The 24,423-nt window shown below is 43.5% G+C and overlaps 2 protein-coding genes across 7 annotated transcripts in view; one reads left to right on the top strand and one right to left on the bottom strand.

The window, feature by feature from the left end:
* LOC131683767 (RYamide receptor-like) overlaps window positions 1-24,423 on the top strand; it is a 405,413-nt gene that overhangs the window by 113,713 nt on the left and 267,277 nt on the right. The gene's annotated exons all lie outside the window — the stretch shown is intronic.
* Window positions 6,063-7,198, bottom strand: LOC131683799 (uncharacterized). The gene is made up of 2 exons (XM_058966121.1): window positions 6,934-7,198; window positions 6,063-6,846 (listed from the first exon to the last, which is right to left on the bottom strand). Exons 1-2 carry the CDS (start codon window positions 7,047-7,049, stop codon window positions 6,093-6,095), a joined length of 870 nt encoding a protein of 289 aa, XP_058822104.1. The 5' UTR covers window positions 7,050-7,198; the 3' UTR covers window positions 6,063-6,092.

Here is a 24,423-nt window from a genome sequence, read left to right as displayed (position 1 = left end):
AGGGGTGGGCCAAGTGAGTTTTCAAAACTTCATTATTTTTCTGGGCACTCTAGTGTACATGGCATGAATATTATCGTTGATAGCGACATTATTTTTCGTGAATGAAATGAAATCATTCGTTTATTTCAATAAATGTTTGTGTATATTACGAACGACTTCGTTGGTCGCACGAATTCATTTCGTTCATCTTAGAAAAGTTTTCGTATTTATTATCTTCTTATTTTTTCATTCGATTTTTGGGATCGATTTTTGACAACACCGATTTTAGTTAAAAAACAGATCTGGCAAAATCGATTTTATTGTGATATGAAGAAATGGTCGCTTGATGAACGAAAGTTTTCGTGAATTTTACTTATTTAGTGTACATTGCACGATTGTTGTCATTGAAAATGACATTAATTTTCGTGAATGAAACGAAATGTTTTGTTTATTTTATTAAACGTCTATGAATATTACGAACAATCTCGTTGGTTGCACGAATTCATTTCGTTCATCTAACAGAAGTTTTCGCATTTAATAGCATATTCTTTTGACATTGCTCCGGCAGAGAAAAACTCAAAATTATTCATACAAAACCATCGATTTGCGATGGCTCTGTACTGCTCCAGATTCTGGATAAACTAGAAGCGGAAGAGGTTTAGAAAATCTTCCTGAAACCGGCGGACACGGATATGGCTACTAAATAGTCAGACCGAGACCGTCGTGATCATCAACAATTATATGACGTATAGCAACAATGATTCCATATTGAAGCTCTGTTGACGTTGACGGTTCGACGAATGGTGCTCGTAAATATTATAAAGATATTCGTATATAGCAGCGCACAATTCGTTTGCCGAACGAAGCTGTTTCGTAATAAGCCGACGAAAGTCGTTTCACGGTTTTCAAGAAAAACTCGTAATAAAAAATAAATGTGTTTCAATAGAACTACGAACGATTTACTATATGTACGAAAAATTCGTATATTTTATGAAAATTATCTGTACGAAACTAATGCATAGCGATTTACGAATATATTCTATCAGTGTACGGTTCGGCCCTGTCAGTCCAGAATAAACAGCGAACAAGACAAAGACTTCAAATTTCAACAAAAATAGCGAATATTATTGCAAACTTTTTCCGCTCGTTTTCTCAGTTTCATAGGAACAAGGGAACAGAAATGTGGTCAGGGGCAGAAAAGCAGGCCGCCTTTATAAAGCTGTAGCAAAGATCATGGGCGATCAATTATCATTGAGAAGATAAACCCATGCCGTAACATGAAAATAGCCAGGAGAAGTTCCGCAATATCACAAAGTTGCCGGTTCCCAACCTAGGTCCAACCAATCCTGCACTAAGGTAGATCTCTGGTTGAAATGTCACATGAGATTTTTGGTGTTCCTGGAAGCGATGGAAACACTTTATTTCCTCTGAATTGTCTAAGACCAGCTGCTGTTTGCTTCAGATTTGTGGCAGAGCTTTTGCTTGCCGGTATATTTAGGGACCTATCAAGAGAGAGATAGAACGAAACTATTCTTCCAAAGACCCATTTGCTTGTAATTAGTGGAATACTGCATGCATGACGTGCGGCAGAAACAACCATGCAGACGATCCTTGTCGAAGAAGACGCGAAGCAGTCTCGCAAAAGGTCACCCGACACTAGTCTGAAAGGGCATCCCATTTTGTTCTGTCCAGTGCGATTCTCACTCAAAATCTTCGCTCATTGGAGCAAGCGGTCGTTGGAACAGACAATCCCATTCTTCAGTAGATCCGCGCATGCCAAGTTCGAGTCAACAACTACACCATCGATCTCAACTTTGTTAGCGGGCATGTAAACGCGTTAGTTCTTCATGAAAATCTTGTCACCAGTAACGTAATTTGTTTGCTTTACAGAAAATATCACAATTCTGAACGTATCTAGGTGAACTTTCGAGATATCTGGCCCAGCTGAATATTTCGGCGTCTTACGTAAAATTAGACTACTTCGCGGATTATGTTTGAATCGAAAGAAGATCGGATACGGAAACTCGGAGTCTTTGGCGACGAATCTTGTTCGACATCCATTTTAGAATCATTTGGGTCAATTCAGGAGAGGTTATTTATGTACTGACCTAGAGCCAGACGCGAAGGGAAAACTGAGAAATATGAAGGAAGAGACAGAAATCGTCGGGGATATAATTTGAAAGACAAGTCTGAATTTGATAGTAAAGGAAAAAAGTGGTCATCTATCTTTACATCAAGTTGCTGAAATTGTCTCCTCAGTATACTTGACATACGGTAGAATGCCAATATTTACGGTCTTCCTGAAATTTCAAATCGGACACGCCCCAACAGTGTTGGTGTGATGTGATGTGATAAGAAGTTCTACCTCAGGGATTGACTCCCCATAGACCTCCAAGGTTACGTCGTCTTGACGATCTTGACTCAAAGAGGGAACTTCAGTCTCAGAACCCCGTCATACATGAGGTTCAATAGCACCGGGCCTAGGATCGAGCCCTGCGGGACTCCGGCGGTAATCGGAACCCTTTTCTGACCGGCATCGGTCTCGTATAGCAGTACGCGGTTCTGGAAGTAACTTTCAAGGATCCGGTACAGACACACCGGTAGGCTAAGCCGGTGTAACGAGAGCGCGATGGCATCCCAGCTTGCGCTGTTGAATGCGTTCTTCGCGTCAAGTGTCATTAACGCACAGTATCGAATGCCTCGCCTTTTTCGTTGGATCGCTATCTCGGCAGTCTGTATCACTGAGTTGATAGCGTCCACCGTGGACTTACCCTTCCGAAAGCCAAACTGGTTGCTTGACAGGCCGTCCGTACCTTCCGCGTACGGGGTAGGCATGTTGAGGATGATCCTCTCAAGCAGTTTGCCAGTCGTGTCGATCAGACAGATTGGTCTGTACGCCGATGGGTCGCCTGGCGGCTTCCCGGGCTTCGGCAACAGCACCAATTTCTGCCTTTTCCATCTATCGGGGAAACGGCACTCGTCAAGGCATCTCTGCATAGCTAGCCTGAACATGTTCGGGTTCGCTATGATCGCAGCCTTGAGAGCGTTGTTTGTAACTCCATCCGGCCCTGGAGCTTTGTTCATTGCTAGGGATTTAGCCACTGCGAGTAGTTCTTCATTCGTCACTGGAGCCACCATTTCGGCCGTGCCCGCACTGTCTCGTAGTGCAGGTGGCCAGGAGCTTGTGGCTCGAGACGGGAAGAGTACTTCGATAATCGTCGCCAACCGGTCCGGAGACCGTTCTGGGGGTGAGGAGCCCCCTTTGGTCTTGGCCATCACAATCCGGTAGGCGTCACCCCACGGATTCGCGTTGGCACTCTCACACAGGTTGTCGAAACACGCTCTCTTGCTGCTTTTTATAGCCTTGTTAAGGGCCAATTTCGCAGCTCGAAACACTTCACGGCGGTTCTCTCTTGCATCCTCGGTGCGAGCCCTTTGCATCCTACGTCTAGCTCTGAGGCAGGCTGACCGTAGAGCTGCAATCTCGGCACTCCACCAGTATACCGGGCATCTGGCAGGTGATAGGACGGCTACCAGCGCATCCCCGCTTAGACTGTCGGTGTTGGCCTCCAGTCCCAGGGCCGCGGTGAAAGCTTCACTGTCGAAGTGATTGGACTTCCACCCGCGTACCTGACAGAGACCTCCCGCCCTCGGATGCGGCACACCATAGTTGATCCTAAAGCGGATTACTAAATGATCGCTATGGGTGTAGCCTTCGTCTACTCTCCATTCCATGCCTGGAACCAGACTTGGGCTGGCAAATGTTACGTCAATCCACGCCTCCACCCCGTTTCTACTATTGTACTAGCGGAGCCATTGCTAGCTAGCACAGTATCGAGTTTCGCAAGCGCCTTCAGTAGTGCTTGGCCCCTGCTATTTGTACAGCGGCTGCCACACTCTACTACCCAAGCGTTAAAGTCTCCCGCTATGACTACCGGTTTCCGGCTCACTAGGTCTGACGAGAGCCTGTCGATCATCTGGTTGAACTGTTCTATTGGCCACCTTGGTGGCGCGTAGCAGCTACAATAGAACACACCATTGATCTTGGCAATCGCAACACCCTCGGCGGAGGAGTGTATTACCTCTTGAACGGGGAACCGTCCCGTTGTACAGATTGCCACCATCCCAGACCCGTCCAACATCCAATTGCCGTTACCGGCAGGGATGTTTTAGGGGTCGGATAGGAGGGCGACATCTGTCACCGACTCCGAGACCGACTGCCACAACAGCTGTTGGGCAGCTGCACAATGGTTAAGATTTAGCTGTGTGACGTTCACGGCTTCTTCTTATTTGCCTCACCGAAGGGACACGAAGGTCCACCCATAGCATGGTTACGGGATTTCTTCTTAGCGGTGCAGATAAGGTATTTATGCGCCTTATTGCAGCCCCGCTCGTTATGCCCCTCCTCGCCGCAGCGACGACATAGTTTGCTCCTGTCTATGCTCTTGCACTCGTAGGATTTGTGACCGGACTCAAGGCACCGATAGCACCTATCCACTGAGGGCGGCTGGGGTATGCTAATTGGGCATACCGACTAGCCGATCTTCAGCTTACCTTTCTCGGTTACCTTTTTGGCATCCGCCTTCAGTAGCCTGAGGTAGGCTACTTGGGTGCCAGAGGGTCCCTCTCTGCGACGACATCTTCTGCGGTCGTGAACTCGTCCAGATGCTTGCACTGGAGAATCATTTCCGCCCCTAGCGACCTGACCTGGGCGCCTTCACCAAGAACCTCTTGGGCCAAGGCCTTGTACACCGCACTAGATTGTGCGCCTCGCTTCAGCACCAGAAGCATTTCTCCCGTGTTGGTGCGTCTCACGCTATGCACATCTTGTCCAAGGACCGAAAGGCTTTCGGCCGCCTTCATCGACTTTAGGACGTCGGCGTATTTGTCCTTGTCGGTTTTCAACCACAAGGCCTCGCCTCTGTCCTTGGCCTTCTTCGCAGGCCGCGGTACCTCCGGTGTCGGTGCCGGCTTCTTCCTGGTGACCAGCGTCCAGGGGTTTAAGTCCCCTGCCCCGGTTGCACCGAGTTGCTGGTACCTTCTCTTTGCCCAGCGGGGTCATTCTCGCCCCGGTTTACCTTGACGGTTACACGCCGTTTGGTGTTATTTTTTGCACCCTCGCCTGGTGACTTCCTAGGACCTTCGAGGGGAACTCAGCCGACGCTTCGAGCGACTTGGCTGCTCCATAGAAGGGAAACGCCCCTGTCTGGGTACCTACGGCCTTCTCTCTTCCCTCCCTCTTGGAGGCCACTGTCTGGGTTCCTCTGTCGGCCTTCTCTCGACCTTCTACCCTCTTGGCGTAAGCCTGCTGTTCCTGTCTTGCGACTCGAACAGCTTTTCGGAGCACTTTACGCATCGCGATTAGTGGCCCGTCCAGCGCATTGGAAGGCATACCTACCCCTGCTAGGGGTCACTGATGCTGTCGGATGCAGTCTCCGTCGCTCCATTACCCTCCCCACTGGGGGAAGACCTCATCAAACCACCTTTGGCAAAGGGATTCGGCACCTCCGTTTTTTGGTTTTTGTTATTTTTCACGTCGCTCATTGATCCCACGAGTCGCGCGAGAAAGAAAGGTCCGCCACGCCAGAGCTCCGCAGTAACGTGGTAAGGGACGCTGATTGTGGGGGTGGCCCAGGTACCCCACAGGCTCCGTTAACGATCGAGCATCTATTTCGCCCCCTCGATCACTCATCTCTCGGCACGGGTCGTTTCACGCCTTGGACTTGGGGTTATAACCTATCTTGCTTTACGTGGTGACCGCGGCCCAGATCATCACAACCACCCTTCTTTACCAGGGCTTTGGACCTGTAGCTCTGGTTCTCGATAGTTCCAAGTACGTAGGTTATTACGGACGTGCTACTATTGAGATCCGTCATTCGCTAGCGGAGTTAAAACTCCTAAAGAAAAACATCAGTCGATCTACCAGGCCATCACGACCCAAACCCTGTAAAACAGTTGCTGGAAAAACGATCGAACTAGCTGAATGGTGTCCTTGAAGGGGTCAGGACTGACAAGAAAAGTTCTATTCTACAAAAACATAATTTTATTTTTTATAATTTATTGGAAATGTCACGCCCCTCGTGAGGACCTTTTTAGATGGGACATTGGCGCATTTAATTTGTATTTGCTCGTACTTTAGTCTTTCTTGGTCGTCGCCTGCTTCTCTTGCCATGTTTCCTTTGCTTACGTCGCGCTGAACCTATTCGTGCAACCGCGTGTGATGCTCTATCAGCTGTTTCACCTGTAGTTTGTCTTACTCCTACTGCTTCGTTTTCTCCTGTTATTTTGTCATTTTCTACATATACTGCTCCACCTCCAGTAACACTAGCTTGACTATTTTGTGTGATTACTTCTCCATTTTCAAATAAATGAACACCGCGTCCTTTGTTTGTGGCTACAGCTTCTTCTGAAACTATATTTGAATGCTTGCTTGCTTCAATTTTTTTTTCTTCTCTTGCTGTTACTTCAGTGTTTCCTACATGCAACGTTCCAACGCCGGGAATATTATCTTGACCTTTTGCTATGTTTACCTCTCCATCTTCATTCTTGACTGCACCTTCGTCTGGTACTAAACGCGAATTTTCTACGTGGTCTTTGTTTGCATCAGTGGCTTCACTTGTTTCTAGCCTGTTTCCAACTGTTATATTAGCGGTTGCTAGGGTTGCGTCTGCACCTCCAATTAGTTGGATAGCACTACCTTCGTTCCTGATTGCACCTTTTTCTAATAGTACACTTGAATTTGCACCTGATGCTAAAATTACTGTTCCACCCCCAGTTACGTTTATGGCTATCGGACTTGCTTGAACTTTTGGTCGAGGAACCTTTAAACTCCACCGTATTTTTATATTTCCACCCCATCGGTTCCAACTAGAAAACAAATCATTGTGAAGTTCACTTCCACCCATTTTGGTCGAGCTAGAAGACATATCATCATTGTGTTTACTTTCATCTCACCTGTTCCTTTCAGAAGACGTATCATCAGTAAGTTCATGATCATCGTCGAAATCACTTCCATCTGTCCATCTGTTCCAATAAGAAGGCGAATCATCATCGAGTTCACCCTCAGTCATTTGGTTGCAACTGGAAGGCGTGTACGTTTCAACGTCGGAATCGCAGCAAATCAGGCAACATTGACAAGGAAAGCTAAAAATTGATGCGGTATAGGTCGATGCAATCCAAATAAACACTATCGGTTTAATATTGAACGAAGTCGGGCTCATGGCGTATGATTATTGAATGAAACTGAAACTTCAATCCTATTCCAAGCCACGTTCAACAGATTAAAATGTATACTAAACTGCTAATGATTGTTTCGTTGATTGATTATAATGTCCAGATGGTGTACACTGAAAATAATCTACACCATAAAAACATACTTTCATGTGCGTTCCCATTTTTATGTTTATGTTTATTACCTTCACCAACAGGCCCCTTGGCCCCAATGGTGGTTGCTTAAACTAATTACATTTTAAAATTGCCAACATTTTCGCTTTTATCGCGTTCCGCGTCCGGTTGAAGTCGAAGGCCGTCACCACACTGTTAAAAATTCGCCGGGAGTCCGGGAACAGCGCTCTGCGCTGACCATAGTTGGTTCTCCTGAACGGCACTCGCAGAAGAGAGTTATTACGTAGAGCTCGAACGCGGGCTTGAAGATCCAGACGTCCGAGGATTGTAGTAGGGCAATCCACTCTGGCAGAGAGTAAGTCCGAGACGAGACGAGGGCTCGAGAGCAGTCCCTCCGAATTCTGAGTGTATCGAGGTGTATTAGCTGGCAGCGGTTTTCATAGTTCGGCAGCTGAAATCTGTTTCGCCATGGGAGATGCCGAAGTGCGAAGCGTATGAACCTGCGTTGGACAGCCTCGATTCTGTCAATCCCGTTCTGGTAGTACGGATTCCAAACACCAGAACAATATTCTAACGTTGAGCGGACCAACGTGCAGTAAAGCTATTTAAGACAGTATACGTCCCTGAAGTTTTTCGCTATTCGGAAGATGAACCCAAGCTGTCGTGATGCCTTATCCACGATGTATGAAGTATGTGGTTTAGACGTTAGTGCCGAATCCATGATGACTCCGAGATCTTTGATGTGAGAGTGTCTTGGAATGCTCGAGCCAAAGAAATGGTAGTTAAGCTGAGTCGGATGGCATTTCCGCGTGAACGTAACGATTGAGCATATGCTCGGGTTTAAAGCCATTCTGTTTAGATCACACCACGTACTAAAGCTGTCCAGTTCCCTCTGAAGAAGCTCGGCATCGGTTTTATCCCGTATTTGTTGAAAAAATTTCATGTCGTCGGCGAAAGAAAGGCGGGGTCCTTGTAATGTGATATTGACGTCATTGAAGTACAGGAGGAATATTACTGGATCGAGATGGCTTCCTTGTGGTATACCGGATGTAGCGAAGAATGGTGCAGATAGACGGTCCTTAATGCTGATTTGGAGTTGCCTTCCTTCGAGGTAGGAACGAAACCAGCGCAGAAGTTGTGCATGAATACCGAGTTTGTTCAGCTTCGCTAATTTTGATTTTGTCGCAGGCCGCAGATAGATTCATGTAAATAGCATCGGTTTGCAATCCGTCAGCGAATCCATCAATTACATATGTTGTGAACGAGAGCAGCTTTGTCGTTGTCGATCGTTTAGGCATGACACCGTGTTGGTCATCTGCAATGTAGTGTTTGCAGTGAAAGAACATAGGATCTAACACAACCAGCTCGAACAGTTTTGATACGGCACTTAAACACGAGATTCCCCGATAATTGTCAATGTTCGATTTGTTTCCTTTTTTATGAACTGGAAACATGTGCGCTGCTTTCCAGCAGGAAGGGAATGTTCCAGTAATGAGTGATAGCTCGAAGACTCGCCGAAGTGGTTCAAGAAGCCCGCTGATGCACTTTTTGACAAAAATCGAGGGAACACCATCCGGACCAGGGGAACAAGATGCTTTCAGTTTGGCATTTGCTGCAAGAATGGCAGCATTATCGACACAAATTCGGTTGATGGTTTGTCCTAGAGAATTCTGTCAGGTGGATAATACACAACACACAGGAACAGATTGTGATCGGCAAGTTTCACTGATATCCACACTTGCTCGGAGCTCGCCCACCGGTCATCGTTGATCACTCGGGCTTTTATACCATGGCGAACGGCGATAAGCACACCACCGCCTGATGTCTTGTGGCTGTTGAGGGCATTGCGGTCACAGCGGTAGACATCAAATGTTGTTGTCGAGCCACGTCTCGGTCAAGGCGATAACGTCGCAACAGCAACCCGTGGTCGCGAGCAAATATCTGTCCGTTGATGAATTTAAGCCACCAACATTCTGGTAGTAAACCTCGATGTTCTTAGAGGACGGATCTGGTACAGTAGAAAGCGAAGCCATGTTGCCGTGTAGGAGCTTCCTTTCGTCAATCCCACGAAAAGTATCGGCTCACGGTCGCTTGGTCGACTGTGATGAGGGATTCGAGGCATCCCGAGGCAACTGCGTCGCGCACCAAAATACGACTATCGTCGTCGGCTAGAGAAATGGTTGGCATCTGATAACAAGATGTCGGAGCTAAAGGCAAAAAACTGGAAGCGAAGAATACATAAGCGCTTGAAGTGTTCGGAACAGATGAATACTTGCCATTTGCGGTAGATTGGAAGACCCTTTCACCCATCCCACACGAAGGACCGGGACGACTGATGATCGCTGGCTGCAAGTGCTCGACTGTGGCGGGGGTATCGAGGGCTTCCATAGTGCCAACAGCGGTGCGTCCCAGTATGCGTTGAAACCCGATGGCGCAATGAGGAGAGCAGGAACGGGGTGGTAGCAGCTTACGGCGAGAGTCGTACGATCAGCTTGAAGCGTGAATCGGTTAAACCGTTGCATCGTTACAATTTGTATAATACTTGCCGAGAAAGGTGACTTGGAAGACCCTTTCTCTCCACCCACACATACAGGACCGGGACGACTGATGAATGCTGGCGGCAAGCGCTCGACTGTAGCGGGGGGGATCGAGGGCTTCTATAGTACCAACTGCATTGCATCCCAGTATGCGATCGGCATCGATACTCCTTCACAAGGGCGGTGTAGCTTGGTATAGTGGCATGGCCAATCGAAGTCCTCTGCAGGACCATTGATGGGCCGGGTTGCATTAGAGAAGTACATGCTACAGGGAAAATCAGTCGGCGGGCTCCAAATGTTCTGGGTACGGCTGTCTTCAAATTCCCTGAACAGTATGCCTTGCGGCCATGTGTCAGGGTTAAGAGCTGCATTACGGTACTTTGGGTGAACTCCAACTTTGAAGGATATAAAGTTCAAAGTACTGACGTCTATGCCTTTTTAACTAGCGGAATAACCTTTATCTCCTCGTTACAATTTAGTCCTTGTTTAGACATTTTTTCGACAGTCTCTACGCTAACGCTAGGATGAAAGCGGGAAAGATATATCCAGAGCAACGGCGCGGGAGGTGGCACCGTAACAATATGGCTATTATCAACTAGCTTTCGACCACCAACAAGAATATTGCTCGGATCAGGGCCATCCTCGTGATGAAGTTTCTGAGGTGGTCGAGAGGTACCGGAGTTTGGCCGGACTGGAGTAGATTTATTTATTTATTAACAGATTAAGGCCGAAGTGGCCTGTGCCGTATACAAAAGATTCCTCCATTCCACTCGGTCCATGGCCGCGCGTCGCCAGCCACGCAGTCTGCGAAGGGTCCGCAAATCGTCTTTCACCTGGTCGATCCATCGTGCTCGCTGCGCGCCACGTCTTCTTGTACCGGTCGGATTACAATTGAGAACCGTTTTCACCGGGCTATTGTCCGACATTCTGGCTACGTGCCCGGCCCACCGTAGTCGTCCGATTTTCGCGGTATGACAGATGGGCGGCTCCCCCAACAGCTGATGCAACTCATGGTTCATTCGCGGTCTCCATGTGCCGTCTTCCATCTGCACTCCACCGTAGATGGTACGCCGCACTTTCCGTTCGAAGACACCAAGTGCGCGTTGGTCCTCCACGAGCATGGTCCAGGTCTCGTGCCCGTAGAGAACTACCGGTCTAATCAGCGTCTTGTAGATGGTCAACTTCGTACGACGGCGAACTCTGTTCGACCGAAGTGTCTTGCGGAGGCCAAAGTAAGCACGATTTCCTGCCACGATGCGTCTACGAATCTCTCTGCTGGTATCATTGTCGGCGGTCACCGGTGAGCCCAAGTACACGAACTCTTCAATCACCTCGATTTCGTCGCCACCGATGCAAACTCGAAGCGGGCGGTTCTCATTCTCTTCTCGTGAACCTCTTCCTATCATGTACTTTGTCTTCGACGTGTTGATGGCAAGTCCGACGCGCTTGGCTTCTCTTTTCAGTCTGATGTAGGCTTCCTCCATCTTCTCAAAGTTTCGTGCAATAATATCAACGTCATCGGCGAAGCCAAGTAGCTGAACGGACTTTGTGAAAATCGTACCACTCGTGTCGATCCCTGCTCTTCTTATTACACCTTCCAGCGCGATGTTGAATAACAGACACGAGAGACCATCACCTTGCCGTAACCCTCTGCGTGATTCGAAGGGACTCGAGAGCGTCCCTGAGACACGTACTACGCACATCACCCGATCCATCGTCGCTTTCACTAATCGCGTCAGTTTGTCCGGGAATCCGTACTCGTGCATAATCTGCCATAGCTGATCTCGATCGATAGTGTCGTATGCGGCTTTGAAGTCGATGAACAAATGATGTGTGGGCACATTGTACTCGCGGCATTTCTGCAGTACTTGACGAAGAGCGAACACCTGGTTCGTGGTAGATCGTTCGCTCATGAAACCCGCCTGGTACTGCCCCACGAACTCTCTTGCAATTGGTGATAGTCGACGGCATAGTATTTGGGAGAGTACCTTGTAGGCGGCGTTCAGCAGGGTGATTGCTCGGTAATTACAGCAATCCAGCTTGTCGCCCTTTTTGTAGATAGGACACACGACACCTTCCATCCACTCCTCCGGTAAAATCTCCTCCTCCCAAATCTTGGTAATCACCCAGTGCAGCGCTTTAGCCAGTGGCTCGCCACCGTGTTTTAGTAGCTCGCTTGGTATTTGGTTAACCCCAGCGGCTTTATTATTTTTGAGCCGGCTGATCTCCTCCTGGATTTCTTGGAGATCCGGAGCCGGTAGTGTAATGTCTTTCGCGCGTGCTCCCAGGTGCGTTACCGTGCCATCCTCGTCGTCTGCTGCATCGCCGTTCAGGTGTTCTTCGTAGTGCTGCCGCCACCTCTGGATCACCTCACACTGGTCCGTGAGAAGATTCCCGTTTGTATCTCTGCACATGTCGGCCTGTGGTACGTGGCCCCTGCGCGAGCGGTTCAACTTCTCGTAGAATTTCCGTGTGTCTTTAGCGCGGTACAGCTGCTCCATCGCTTCGCGATCTCGGTCTTCCTGCTGGCGCTTTTTGGTCCGGAAAACCGAGTTCTGCCTGTTCCGTGCCTGTTTATATCGCGCCTCGTTCGCCCTCGTGCGGTGTTGCAGCATTCTCGCCCATGCTGCATTCTTCTCTTCGACTAACTGCTCGCATTCGCCGTCGTACCAGTCGCTTCTTCGGTCCGGGCCCACCGTACCTAGTGCAGTGGCTGCGGTGCTACCTATGGCGGATCGGATATCTCTCCAGCCATCTTCAAGGGCAACTGCGCCTAGCTGTTCTTCCGTTGGTAGTGCCACTTCCAGCTGCTGCGCGTATTCTTGAGCCACTCTGCCATCTTGTAGCCGCTCGATGTTTAGCCGCGGCGTTCGGCTTCGACGTGAGCTATGCACTGTCGAAAGTTTTGAGCGTAAGCATACTGCAACCAGGTGGTGGTCCGAATCTATATTCGCACTGCGATAAGTGCGGACGTTTGTGATGTCCGAGAAGAATCTACCGCCGATTAGAACGTGGTCGATTTGATTTTTTGTTACTTGGTCCGGTGATCTCCAGGTGACTTTGTGGATATCTTTGCGAGGGAAGAAGGTGCTTCGGATTACCATTCCACGGGAGGCTGCGAAGTTCACACATCGTTGGCCGTTGTCATTTGATACGGGATGCAGGCTGTTAGGCCCGATCACCGGTCTGTACATTGCCTCCCTTCCTACCTGTGCGTTCATGTCGCCGATGACAATTTTCACGTCTCGCAGAGGGCAACCGTCGTATGTCTGCTCCAGCTGCATGTAGAACGCTTCTTTCTCATCGTCGGGTCTCCCTTCGTGTGGGCAGTGCACGTTGATGATGCTGTAGTTGAAGAAACGGCCTTTGATCCTCAACTTGCACATCCTTGCGTTGATCGGCTGCCACCCGATCACACGTTGGCGCATCTTGCCCAGCACTATGAAGCCGGTTCCCAGCTCGTTGGTTGTACCACAGCTCTGGTAGAAGGTAGCCGCTCGATGCCCGCTTTTCCACACCTTCTGTCCCGTCCAGCAAAGTTCCTGCAGCGCCACGATATAGAAGTTGCGGGGGTGTAGCTCGTCGTAGATTATCCTGTCACATCCTGCGAAGCCGAGCGATCTGCAGTTCCATGTTCCGAGTTTCCAATCGTGATCCTTTATTCGTCGCCTGGGTCGTTGCCGATTGTTCTGGGTCGTATTCTCTTCTGTATTGTTTGTTATGTGGGTTTTTTAAGGGGCGGCTTATAGGGCCTACACCAACCACCTGTCTCGCTGGTGGGCCATCGTGCCAGGACTGCTTAGGGTCCCACCTGGACACCAGGACAGGTTTACACCTTCCGAAGAAGGGTAACCCCCCTTCCCTGCCAGCATACGACCAAAGTTCCCACCGGGGTTGGTTACCCGATCTTCACTAAGGTTACTCGTATCCCAGTCGACGCCACGGGGAGGCCAGGGCTAGAAGTTACTGGGCAGGAAGCTAAGGACCGCAAGTGGGGTCTATTTTATGCCTTCAGGTACAAGAGGCTTACGCACTGCCCAGTCAATGCCGACCAAATGTAAATGTATGTAAATAACCAATCGGTAGGAATACACTGAACCAAAAAAAAAGCAAAAAGTAAAAGAAATGATTTCCCTTTGAATTTGAATTTGTTGTAGTGTGCCTGGTTATTAAATTCGATGATCACTTGTTTTCCAGACATGCCATTGGCAGCCTAATATATATAGTCTACTGAATAGTTGCTCCCTCCGTAGCCTTCAAACACCTAGCGTCCACTGATTTCATAAATATACAGTGAAAGAGTTGTGGTTGGAATTTACATGAAAGGAACGACAGTCAAACATAAATTATTATTTGAAGGTCGAACCGAAAAAGAAAACCAAAGTAAACACCAAAGGGGCGCACAACTGAGACTCCGCCAAGGGCGCCAGAAGACCACGCTACGGCTCTGCCAACAAATTGTCTCGTTTTTTTTCAAATAAAATTTGCATAAAACCCTTAGAAAAAATCACGAACTTAACTCACGTTTCCTTCTCAAATTGTATATAATTCACAAAAATATATAGTTGCTGGGACTGCGTACTTATACAAAACCGTGTACTGTTAGGCCCCATTCAAAACTGACTTAGATATCACTTCGATAAAAGTTTAATAACTTCTTCGTACAAAGCCGGATTGACTTGCAGTCTTCGACAGAGTTGTATACAATTGTTTTATCTGTCTTACTTTCACTTGCAGTAATAATCTTATGTATGACGTGCCACCTAGTGGTAAAAATATGAACTAGTGGGTTGTCGTAAAATCTTATACAAACCTCAGGCACGTTGGTCCGGTAGCTAGACTTGTCCGATTTGCTTCATATTTCGAACAGGAACTCCTGCCGGCGGGACTAGAAATCGACTCAGGTATGGACCGATTGAGTGTCAAGAACTCGATTCTTTTCGCGTTTCGAACTGTCAACCTCATACAGATGGTATAGATAAAATCAAGAGTTATGAAAACAGACTTGTGTTATTTGAAGATTTAATTGTCAATCATGTTATGAACGATGCGGAATCACTGATATGATCCTGGGCTACATAATTCATAATACTACTTAATCCAATAATAATTACGTTAACACACTCAGTTCTTATCCCTTCAATCGATCTGCGATCGTTATATCTGTTGATGTACTTTGGAACTCGGTCAACAGATCTTCTCGTTCGATCCGGCAGCAGCAGCAGCAGCAACAGCAACGTCTACAACTCCGGCACTCTCTATTATTGCCAGTCAGTGTGGTCCATTGTTTGATCTTCATCTAAAAAGGAAGGCACACAAAAGGCAACATTCGAATGGCTGCAGTTGTTAGCCGCGGCTTGGGATGGCATATATTTATGTACAGTTCACACCACCGACCGCTGTTCCCGCCGCCCATGGAGGTGCCGCTGCTCTATTCAGGTATTATGGCATCAAGTGGAATCCAGTAAGCGCCAGAAAGCCACACAGAGCATCAGCAGCATCCATCACAATCTATATACAGACCGACCTCTTAAGTAATTACAAGTTCGCGCTCACGGGTTCGGTCGCTTGGGCACAGTGGGACGAATATAGATAAATGTTCAGGAATATGCAATATTTTTAAATTGACGAAATTTAAATTTAATAACATCTGCAAATCTTGGTAAAGATTGAGTTTCGGACCTAACTGCTGTCAAACCGTTTCTTTGAAGTCAGTTTCGAATCTGCGCGGGTGAACTGAAAATCGAGTTGAGTTTCAACCTAAAATATATTTCGGGTTCGCTCACACCACCGCTGTTTTGCGAGAACCCAACTCAGTTCCATTAAAAACGTTTGTTTGAGGCAAATAACCTGGGTTAGTGTCTAGGTTCTCAATCGAAAACGACATTAGTCTGTGAAACATTTGGTGAAATATTTAACTTTTGGTTAAAATCTGACATTTCGAAAGTTATTTGTAAAATAACCCTGCTCTGGAGCATGGTTAAAATTGACAGTGTGTTAGTTAAATCTAGAGAAAATTTTCAGTAGGACGTAAGTAACAATGAGAGATTCTCTTTGAGGTCTTTCTCTTCTGTTCATTACTCGGCCATTTCAACATTTACTACTCTACTCTTTGCATAATATTGTAGTAAAAATCGTCGGCTTTCGATATGTACTGGAAAATTAGTACAAAGTGTTGTAATGACGTCGTAATAAACGAAAGAGAGAGAGTAAACAAAGAGAGGCTATCAATGTTACTTACTTGATATTTTCTCTAGAAATGTTTTGCGCATGAAGCAGAATAAAAAGGTGGAAAAATTTTCTGTGTCTAATTGAGTTTGTCAATATTTTTTAATGGAAAATGAAGGGATAAAGATGGAAACGAAAACGTGTTCTGTCAAGATTTGTTTGGGTTATTTCATGATGTGGATATTACCGTTTAGAGGCGCGGATCTATTCTATATGGGCTGTTCTATTTTACATCACCGACTAAAACAGATTGATCGCAATGCTGAGACTAGGGGCAGATCACTTGTGATGCATTTTTAACCCATTCATGCCCATGTTGTTTGTGGACAACAACGTTTGTAAACAGCTATAACTTTTGATTGAAGCAAGATTTGCTCGCAAAAACAAGTAACGCTGATAAATCTATGCCGTTTATTCAAAACGTAATATCTAACAAATGTAAACAAACTGAGTTTATTATGCCAAATAAAAGCTAAGCATTGACTCTTTATCGTCCACAAATAATAGAGAAAAATGATAACTCTATATGTTAATTTAATCTTAAGTCAAAATGTCATATATAGTATACTAAAGCTTTGCTAATATTTTGTAGATGTGATGTTTTTCGTTGTGATGTTTCTCCAAGTCGACTGTAGTTAGTATGTTTTTCCAATGCCAAACCTCATATCTACACTCTCGGTTGCAATACAATTTAATGTGACTATTGCCTTTCATTTGAGCATTAACAGTTACAAGGATCAGCTCTAAAACTGAAGTTATTGCAATTAGTCTGATTGGATTCCGCTGGAGCAGTGCTGCCAGGGACAATTTATGTTGGCGACGGAAAATTAATTTTTCATATATCTTCATTATGTTGCAATATTATTTTAAACTGGTAAAACTTATCAATTTAGACTGTCTCTGGTTACGTTTTCCACGCAATTGGACTATTGTAAATATTCTAGGAGAATTGTATTGAGCATTAGAAGGTAAAAATGGAGCAGCTTCTAGCACTGCAAGGGAAGCACCTATCTTTATGAAAAAAGACTTTTCGTGTTTCTTGATGACACCGTTTTCAAGAAAAAGTAGTTTTGAAACCCTACATGCACTAGAAAAAAGTTGGGCATGAAAGGGTTAAAAATCAGCGAAAATAAATGCATTTCTTTCCATCAAAATAGAAATTCATAACACTCAAAAAAATTATCACTTAGATATCACATGCAAAAACATATAAATATTTTCCATAACACTTTTCACGTAAATGTTACATGTTTCACACATAGAATATGGTGGTTTTGATCTAATTAAAACGATTGGTGACTGCATGTACATGTTAAGTGAATTTCAGTTACTTTTTATCGGAATGTCTCATACTTTCAAATTTAAATCCATATAATCTTTATGTGAATTTCATGTGAATTTTAGTTGCATGTAAAATAATATTCAAATGCGTTTCTTATGTACATAAGCAGAGGTCGGAGAATAAATATTCAGATTGAATTAATTTGAAATGCATTTTATATTTACATCATCTGATTACAACTAGTAGCATTATTATTGCGAAATATAACCGTTGCATCTTTTATTCGCCGTAGTATTGAGCGTTTTTCTGTTTCCGTAGTTCGCACACCCGCTGGTTTTCGCAGTTTCCGTGGTTCCAGAAATGCTCGTGATTTTCCCAGTTGTTCATTCTGAAAAGTAATTTCGTTTTAATTGTGCTGTAATGTATATAATAGTTTGAGTTTACATTTAAATTTAATTACCTTAATTAAACTGTTCGAGAGTTTCCTTTAGTAATCACCTTGCTGTGTGTTGTTGATACGTGAAGCCATATTGGATCTGTTTGTTTTTTCACATCGCATATCCACATAATATTTACGTCCGTTGCATATAACAATTGAAGTATGTGCAATCAAATAGAATGTATGTAGTGTATACTTGGAAGTAATTGGTTTCTTATTTGAAATTCATCGGAGTGGTTATAAATTTTAATTATTGCATATGAATCTAATGTGATAGGTCATTTTTAATATGTACGTGCTCTTTCACTTAAATTTTATGTGATTTATTGGCTCAGTGTAATGTATTTTGCGTTGCGTGTAATGTATTTTGCTTTGCGTGTAAGACGTCAAAACCCTACAAAAAATTTGCCCTACTTTTAGCAAAACGTCGCAAAAATTGGATCAGCGTAGGACGCTTGTTAAACAAACTTTTCTGTGAGGGAGTGCAAAGTTGTTGCAGAAATGGAAATTAAATGATTTTTTTTAATGGATGTAAATTTACATCACAGCGTTGTGAACAGCATAAGCCGTAAAATTGGCATTAATTCGGTTCTACAGTCGAGTACAGAACAAGAGTAGCTGAGCTTATAGACATCATAATGTACATGAGTGCTACTCAAAAGCCACTTTTGGCCAAATATTCGGCTGATATACAGCCTACTTCAACTTTTTACGCACAACTTAATATGCACTAAAAAAGACAAGTTTTTGGAATAATTTTGCATCCATCCACCTACCAGTGCAGAGGTCGATTTCCTGTATTCTTTCGGATGTTAGTAATTTCGAGGTTATCTATGTCAATACATCTGTTTATCCAGTGGCACAGTCAGATGTTCATTGGAAAAGGGAAAATTGGCTTCAAATCGACAAAATAGCAATAGTTTCAAATCGCTCGGATTTCGTGGATTGGACAAGATCGAATAAGTATGAAGGTTGTTTTGTAATACTGCTTTGGCGACGTTGTCGGATCTCGCGCATAATGTAACTTTTTTATTATTTAAAGTTGTAAGCTTAAAATCGAAAAAAGTGCTTTGACCAGAAATTGGCTCTAGTTACTCCTCTGTGCAACGCCCCGTTAGAGATGTTCAACGTTCATTGAACAAACGTCCGGCTTATTGGCCTAATATGGGATGGCTTCCTCTTACTGGGCGGGTGGAATAAACAGCTATTAGGTTTTCCCTCTTTCCATAAGACATTTGTTTGATAATTCAGCAGCGGATTTTGTCAACTAGTTTGTTTTGTACTGTTTCTGTGAACAGAAAACTCCGTTCTATGACCATTTTTCGTCGCTCCGATTCGTTTTATGTTGTATCGAATCGACGATAAATAATAGAAAAGATAAATTAGAAATAAACAGCTGATTAGAAATGTCTCATAGAAGTGTTTATATTATAACTCGATTATTACGGCATCACTATAAGATTTTGCACTAATTTTCCACTAATTTTTCGATGGTTCAGTCCGGTTTCTTATCTTGTTCAGTTCATAAGCTAGAAATCGCTCCGCTGCTGTAGCACGGCAAGCAATCAAATTTACCCGTGCGGCGTTTTGTCTATTTGCAAAAGCGAAAATTGAATGCGTTGCGTACCCTACACCCTACAAAAACTAGCCCCACATTCAACAAAACTTCGAACAAATACAAATATGTATAATATATAATATTTGTATTTGCTTCGAATAAAGCGGATTAGCGTAGGACCAGACGTAGAACCTTTCAACGAGGAACTGGAAAGTTGATGCAAAAATGGAAACGAAATGCATTTTTTCTAATTTGATGTAAATTTCTTATACATTCCAAGAGTGATCTGTCCCTAGTTTTCACATTTTGACGCTCCAACTGACGGTAATGTCACTAAGGTAGTGTCGGCTTCTGATGAGACGAAGTCGAAACGCAAATTCCATAACTAATTTAGTTTTTGGATTTTGTGCCCTTCACGCGCAAATGTGATTTTATAAATTGTTTTCCTTCATAAATAATAGTTTTTAACTAACTTTTTCTTCACTAAGGAGAAATACACGCTGGATATAAAGTGTTACCTCTTCAGAAGGCTATAACTTTTTGGCATTTAAACATTTATTATTTGTTAAATGGCAAAAACTGCAATAATACAAAATTCAAAATCCATTCACTTTTGCTCGGCATGTCGCTAACACGTCAAAGACACGAATCGCAAATGGCCGAACGTGATCTGCCATAATTTTGAGCCATTCACGAACAATAGATTTATCAGGTATTTCAATACCAGCTTTTTTCTACTTCAAACCTTAATTTCTGAAATGGGACAAATGGAAATGGAAAAGTCTATAGCCCAAGTAACAATTGAAGTTTTATAGCATGCTACAAGTGCAATCTAAGTTTTATAAGAGGCTATAAAACTCCCATAAAACCTCAATTACTGCTAGGGTAGCATTTGGAGGCCATTGTGTCGGCGAAATGATGTACGGAAAATGTTTTTATGGGCATTCTTGGTTCACAAGCGGTTTATAAGACGGTATCGAGCCCTGTTGGAATTTCCAAGCCTGCAAGCGAAATGTTTATATGCCCATCTTTCTTAAGTAGCTTCCAGAACATTTTCCCGTTGAAAAGTAGCATTAATTTTCATGCTAGACTCAATGAAAATGTTTGGAGAGCTTCCATCGGCGGAAACTGCCGACTACACCTTTAACCCAAATTCACATCTTTCCTATCCAATTCAGTGACGGTCCAGTACCGTGCACGGACACCAATATTCATACATTTCAAATGCGAGCATGCACACTTGGGAGGACTGGCAACACGGCGGCGCGATAGTTGTCTCGTTTTTTGTCTCCGTTAGTTTATCCGTTTTATCGTGTGTTAAAGCGACCTTCGACGGTGAAGTGGTATTTGATTGTGCGGGAGGAAGACCCTTGCGCATGCGGAAAATGGAGTTCAACTTAAATACTCCCGTTTTGTGCATTAACTTATCATTTTTGGAAAGTGTGTGACGACAATGCAGGATCGACAAAGCAAACTTGTGTGAGGGGCGACTCACAAGAATTTCTGGTTTGTATTCCGGAATCTGGAATTCGAAATATATGCCATACATGCGACTGTGTTGACATCCGATGTCTATCGGCTCTATCAACGATGATAATTGGCTACATCAAGTACCAGCAAAACGATAAGTACAATTTTTTATACCTATCTTATATTAACATCTATATATCTCTCATTAACATTTTCAAAACCGCATCAGCACGAGTTGTTTCAACAGAGGGATTAACATCGATAGCCCCTCGGCTCAATCGATGAAGGTTTTGGATTGATGTATGTGTCAAGTTGTATTTTGTGTACGTTGCGCATGTGGGTGTGTGTAGCATCAGTGACGATGTGTATCGTGCATCTTGCAGTCATCCAGTCCTTCCGTGTGGTGTAGCAACACACACACACCCAGCCCTTTCGTGTCCCGACTTGTCGACTCTGGGAAGGGTACACACTGCTCAGTCTGGCGGGACGTTCTCTTTCACTTTTCCTTCCGCTAGTTGCTTGGTAGTGTATGCTTCAGCATAGTGTTCTCTGGAATCATTTTCTTGCGACTTTTTGATGATTTGATGATTGTGCCGCTGTAGTTGGCTATATTTTTCGGTACTCATTTGTCGGTTGATTTCGTGTGTGAGGTGGTAGATGATAGGTTACATAGCGGTGCTTTTTGGGCCCTTGCTTGGCTGGGGTGACACTTGCTGCTTGATAGGATTTGTATAGAGTACTTGACAATCTGTAACTGTATTAGTGTGTTCAATGGTTGTTTTCCTCCACCTGTCATAGATGGAGGAAAACAAATCGAAAATAACTATTCGGTCGGATTATTTTCATGTTGGAATATAACCAACCGGAATTGTACGTCCCCCGAATAAGTTTTAAGGCAAAGTAGAGCTTTTCAACACCATTATAAATACTTTACGAGAGCTATTTCTAACGTTTAAATTGGCTGACAGTTTTATATATGACAGCTGGAGGAAAACAAACCTCCAATTAGTGTGAAGTGATTTGCATAGAACACTATTGTTTATACCCTACCATTTCGGTACGGTACCGTGTCTTCTTAGTTAACCGGATCGTCATGTGCAACTCGCCCAGGTTAAAATGCAGCTTCAGTGCACCTTTCAGCTTGTTCACAGTCCTGGCTTAAGACTTTAACTTCTGCCCTTTCTCCCAGTGATGTAGTAATAATCTCTTGTATAGTTGAGCTGTTAATCGTGGGGTCCTCCTTCAACTCGAGTATATGTATGAAATTGTGTATATGTGTGTATGGATGTATATATGTATTACAATGCGTATATGTATGTAGGTATTTGTATATGTATGTGTGTATGAATGTATGTGTATAATTTTATGTATACATGTGTGTATCTATGTATGTATATATGCACAGAAAAAAATATTTTGTAATTTTGAATTTGTTTTCATGCACATATTTGGAGCATGAATATAAATGTAAAATTGCGTTCCACCACAAATACACACAAACTATCGTACTTTCTTCGACAAATTTCATTATAGTTTTACACGTTGATTGAAGATTACAGTTGCATTAAACTGGATACCAATGCACTTTAATGTATTTTTAATCTAATATTGCTGTAAAATAAATGACATGTAATATTACACGAACGAAAGTGTAAAATCATACGCTTTTTGATGTTCCCATTAATTGTCAATCAAATTTTTAATTCAAGCTTTGTATGTTTACATTCGTATTGATTTACATGTCGTTCAAATTTCATTATTTTGTTATGTGTGTTTGTGTGTATGTGTATATGTGTGTATATGTACATATAAATGTTCAAAAATGGTTGCATTATACACGGGATTGTTTTGTAGTGCACACATATAATCTATTAATGTGAAAAACTGATACTTCTGAATAGAAGTCAGATCTTCCTCCAATTTCAGCCCCTTGGAGATCTCCAATGGAACAACTTACACAAGTCCAACAGGCAGTGACACCATACTAAGAGAAACGAAAGCGCTGAGGAAAACACGGAGTCTATCGGTTTTTTTATTATGTCCCCTTTTCTTTCTTAAATAAGCAGGAATTCAAGAAATGTGGATGAGAGTCAAAGGAAACGTAAATGGGAGATAGAAATGAAGGTAAAAAATTGCAAAAATGGTAAGTGTTTTAGTACACATTTGTTATGTTATATATACAAATTGAACCAATATACTAAATACGTGTCGATTTCCTGCTTAAATGGAATCGAAAGTCTTACTGTAATGTTACAATCCAATTGATACAAACATTACAGTAAGGCGGGGCTAGTTGATGGAACGATGACCTCGGAACATGTCTGGCACTGTACACGAAATGGGTCATCGGAAAGTCAATTGAGCTAACACCTTCCTAAATCCGTGAACCAAGTTATTTGCATGAATGTTTAAATACATGCAAACATCTTTTTTCTGTAAATCACTACCAGCTAGTGGGAGATAGGATGGTTAACACACACACACACACATCTGCAAATCTTGGTAAAGATTAATAGGCAAGTTGTTCAATTTTCTAATGTGAATTACTTTTTAATAGGTATCTGAAGTTGTTTTTTTTTAATTTTTAGTTCAATATGCAGCTTTTTAAAATTAAGACTAAATCAAAGATAAGATTGTTCTATGTATCTGTGTAACGCAGTGCAGTTGTTAAACTTCACGGTAATTGATTGATTACTCTATTAACGGTTCTAATTTCATTATCATTCTCAGTAGACAGTAGAAAGATGAACCAGCTTCAATGACGCAACCGATTCTGGCTCTCCCATGAGAATCGTTTTTGGTTATGTTCAAAACTACCCTAACATCAAATCACATTAAAAAAACTGACAAAAAATTAAGTTTTGTATCAATGACATTGTAAAAACTGCAAATGTTGTTGGAGACCTAAGCTATAATAGCTATAATATGTTTTTTCTTCTGTATAATATTGTTTGTTTTTTAATTAGACCATAAAGGTTCATTGAAATATTTTCATAAATAAATAAATAATATTTCTTCTCCCCCTTCCTCTACCCGAAGGCACCATCGAATGTACTATATAGCTTCTTGATCACGAGCATTTGATTTGTATCTAACACGCATAAATAATCCCCAGTTCGTTTTGTTTATCACCTGTGCATCTAAGTACGCCAGAATGTAGTGCTAATATCCCACTGTGCTGCGGTCCAGATCGTGCGAGTATTTATTTTCATTATTTTTCCCTCGAAGAGCTCACATCAGGTTGTTTTATTTTTTTTCCTCTAGCTGCTGCTCCAAAAAGAAATGAAATGAAACCTCAAATCAACTGCAGCACATAAGTGTAAACCTGTATTTCGTACTGGGTCTGGCTAAGGTGAGATTTACATCATCTATTTTTTTGTTGTTGTTGTTTTGTTCACAATAGTTGAATCGCTGTTACCAATTCGTTGTTCGGTTGTTAACATACTTCTCGAACTTGCGAAGCTGATCTTCAGTCGATGCCCCTTGGGTTTGTTTTACTTTATTTTTTTATTTTCGTTTACTCATGTGACCGATTTCGGTTAGTTAATTGCTTCCGATGTAAACAAATTATCTCACACTCCACCGT

The sequence above is a fragment of the Topomyia yanbarensis genome, chromosome 1 (genome assembly GCF_030247195.1).
Source record: "Topomyia yanbarensis strain Yona2022 chromosome 1, ASM3024719v1, whole genome shotgun sequence".
Taxonomy (NCBI): domain Eukaryota; kingdom Metazoa; phylum Arthropoda; class Insecta; order Diptera; family Culicidae; genus Topomyia; species Topomyia yanbarensis.
The sequence above is the reverse complement of the archived record's forward strand: the minus strand, read 5'-3'. Positions and strand labels throughout refer to the sequence as shown.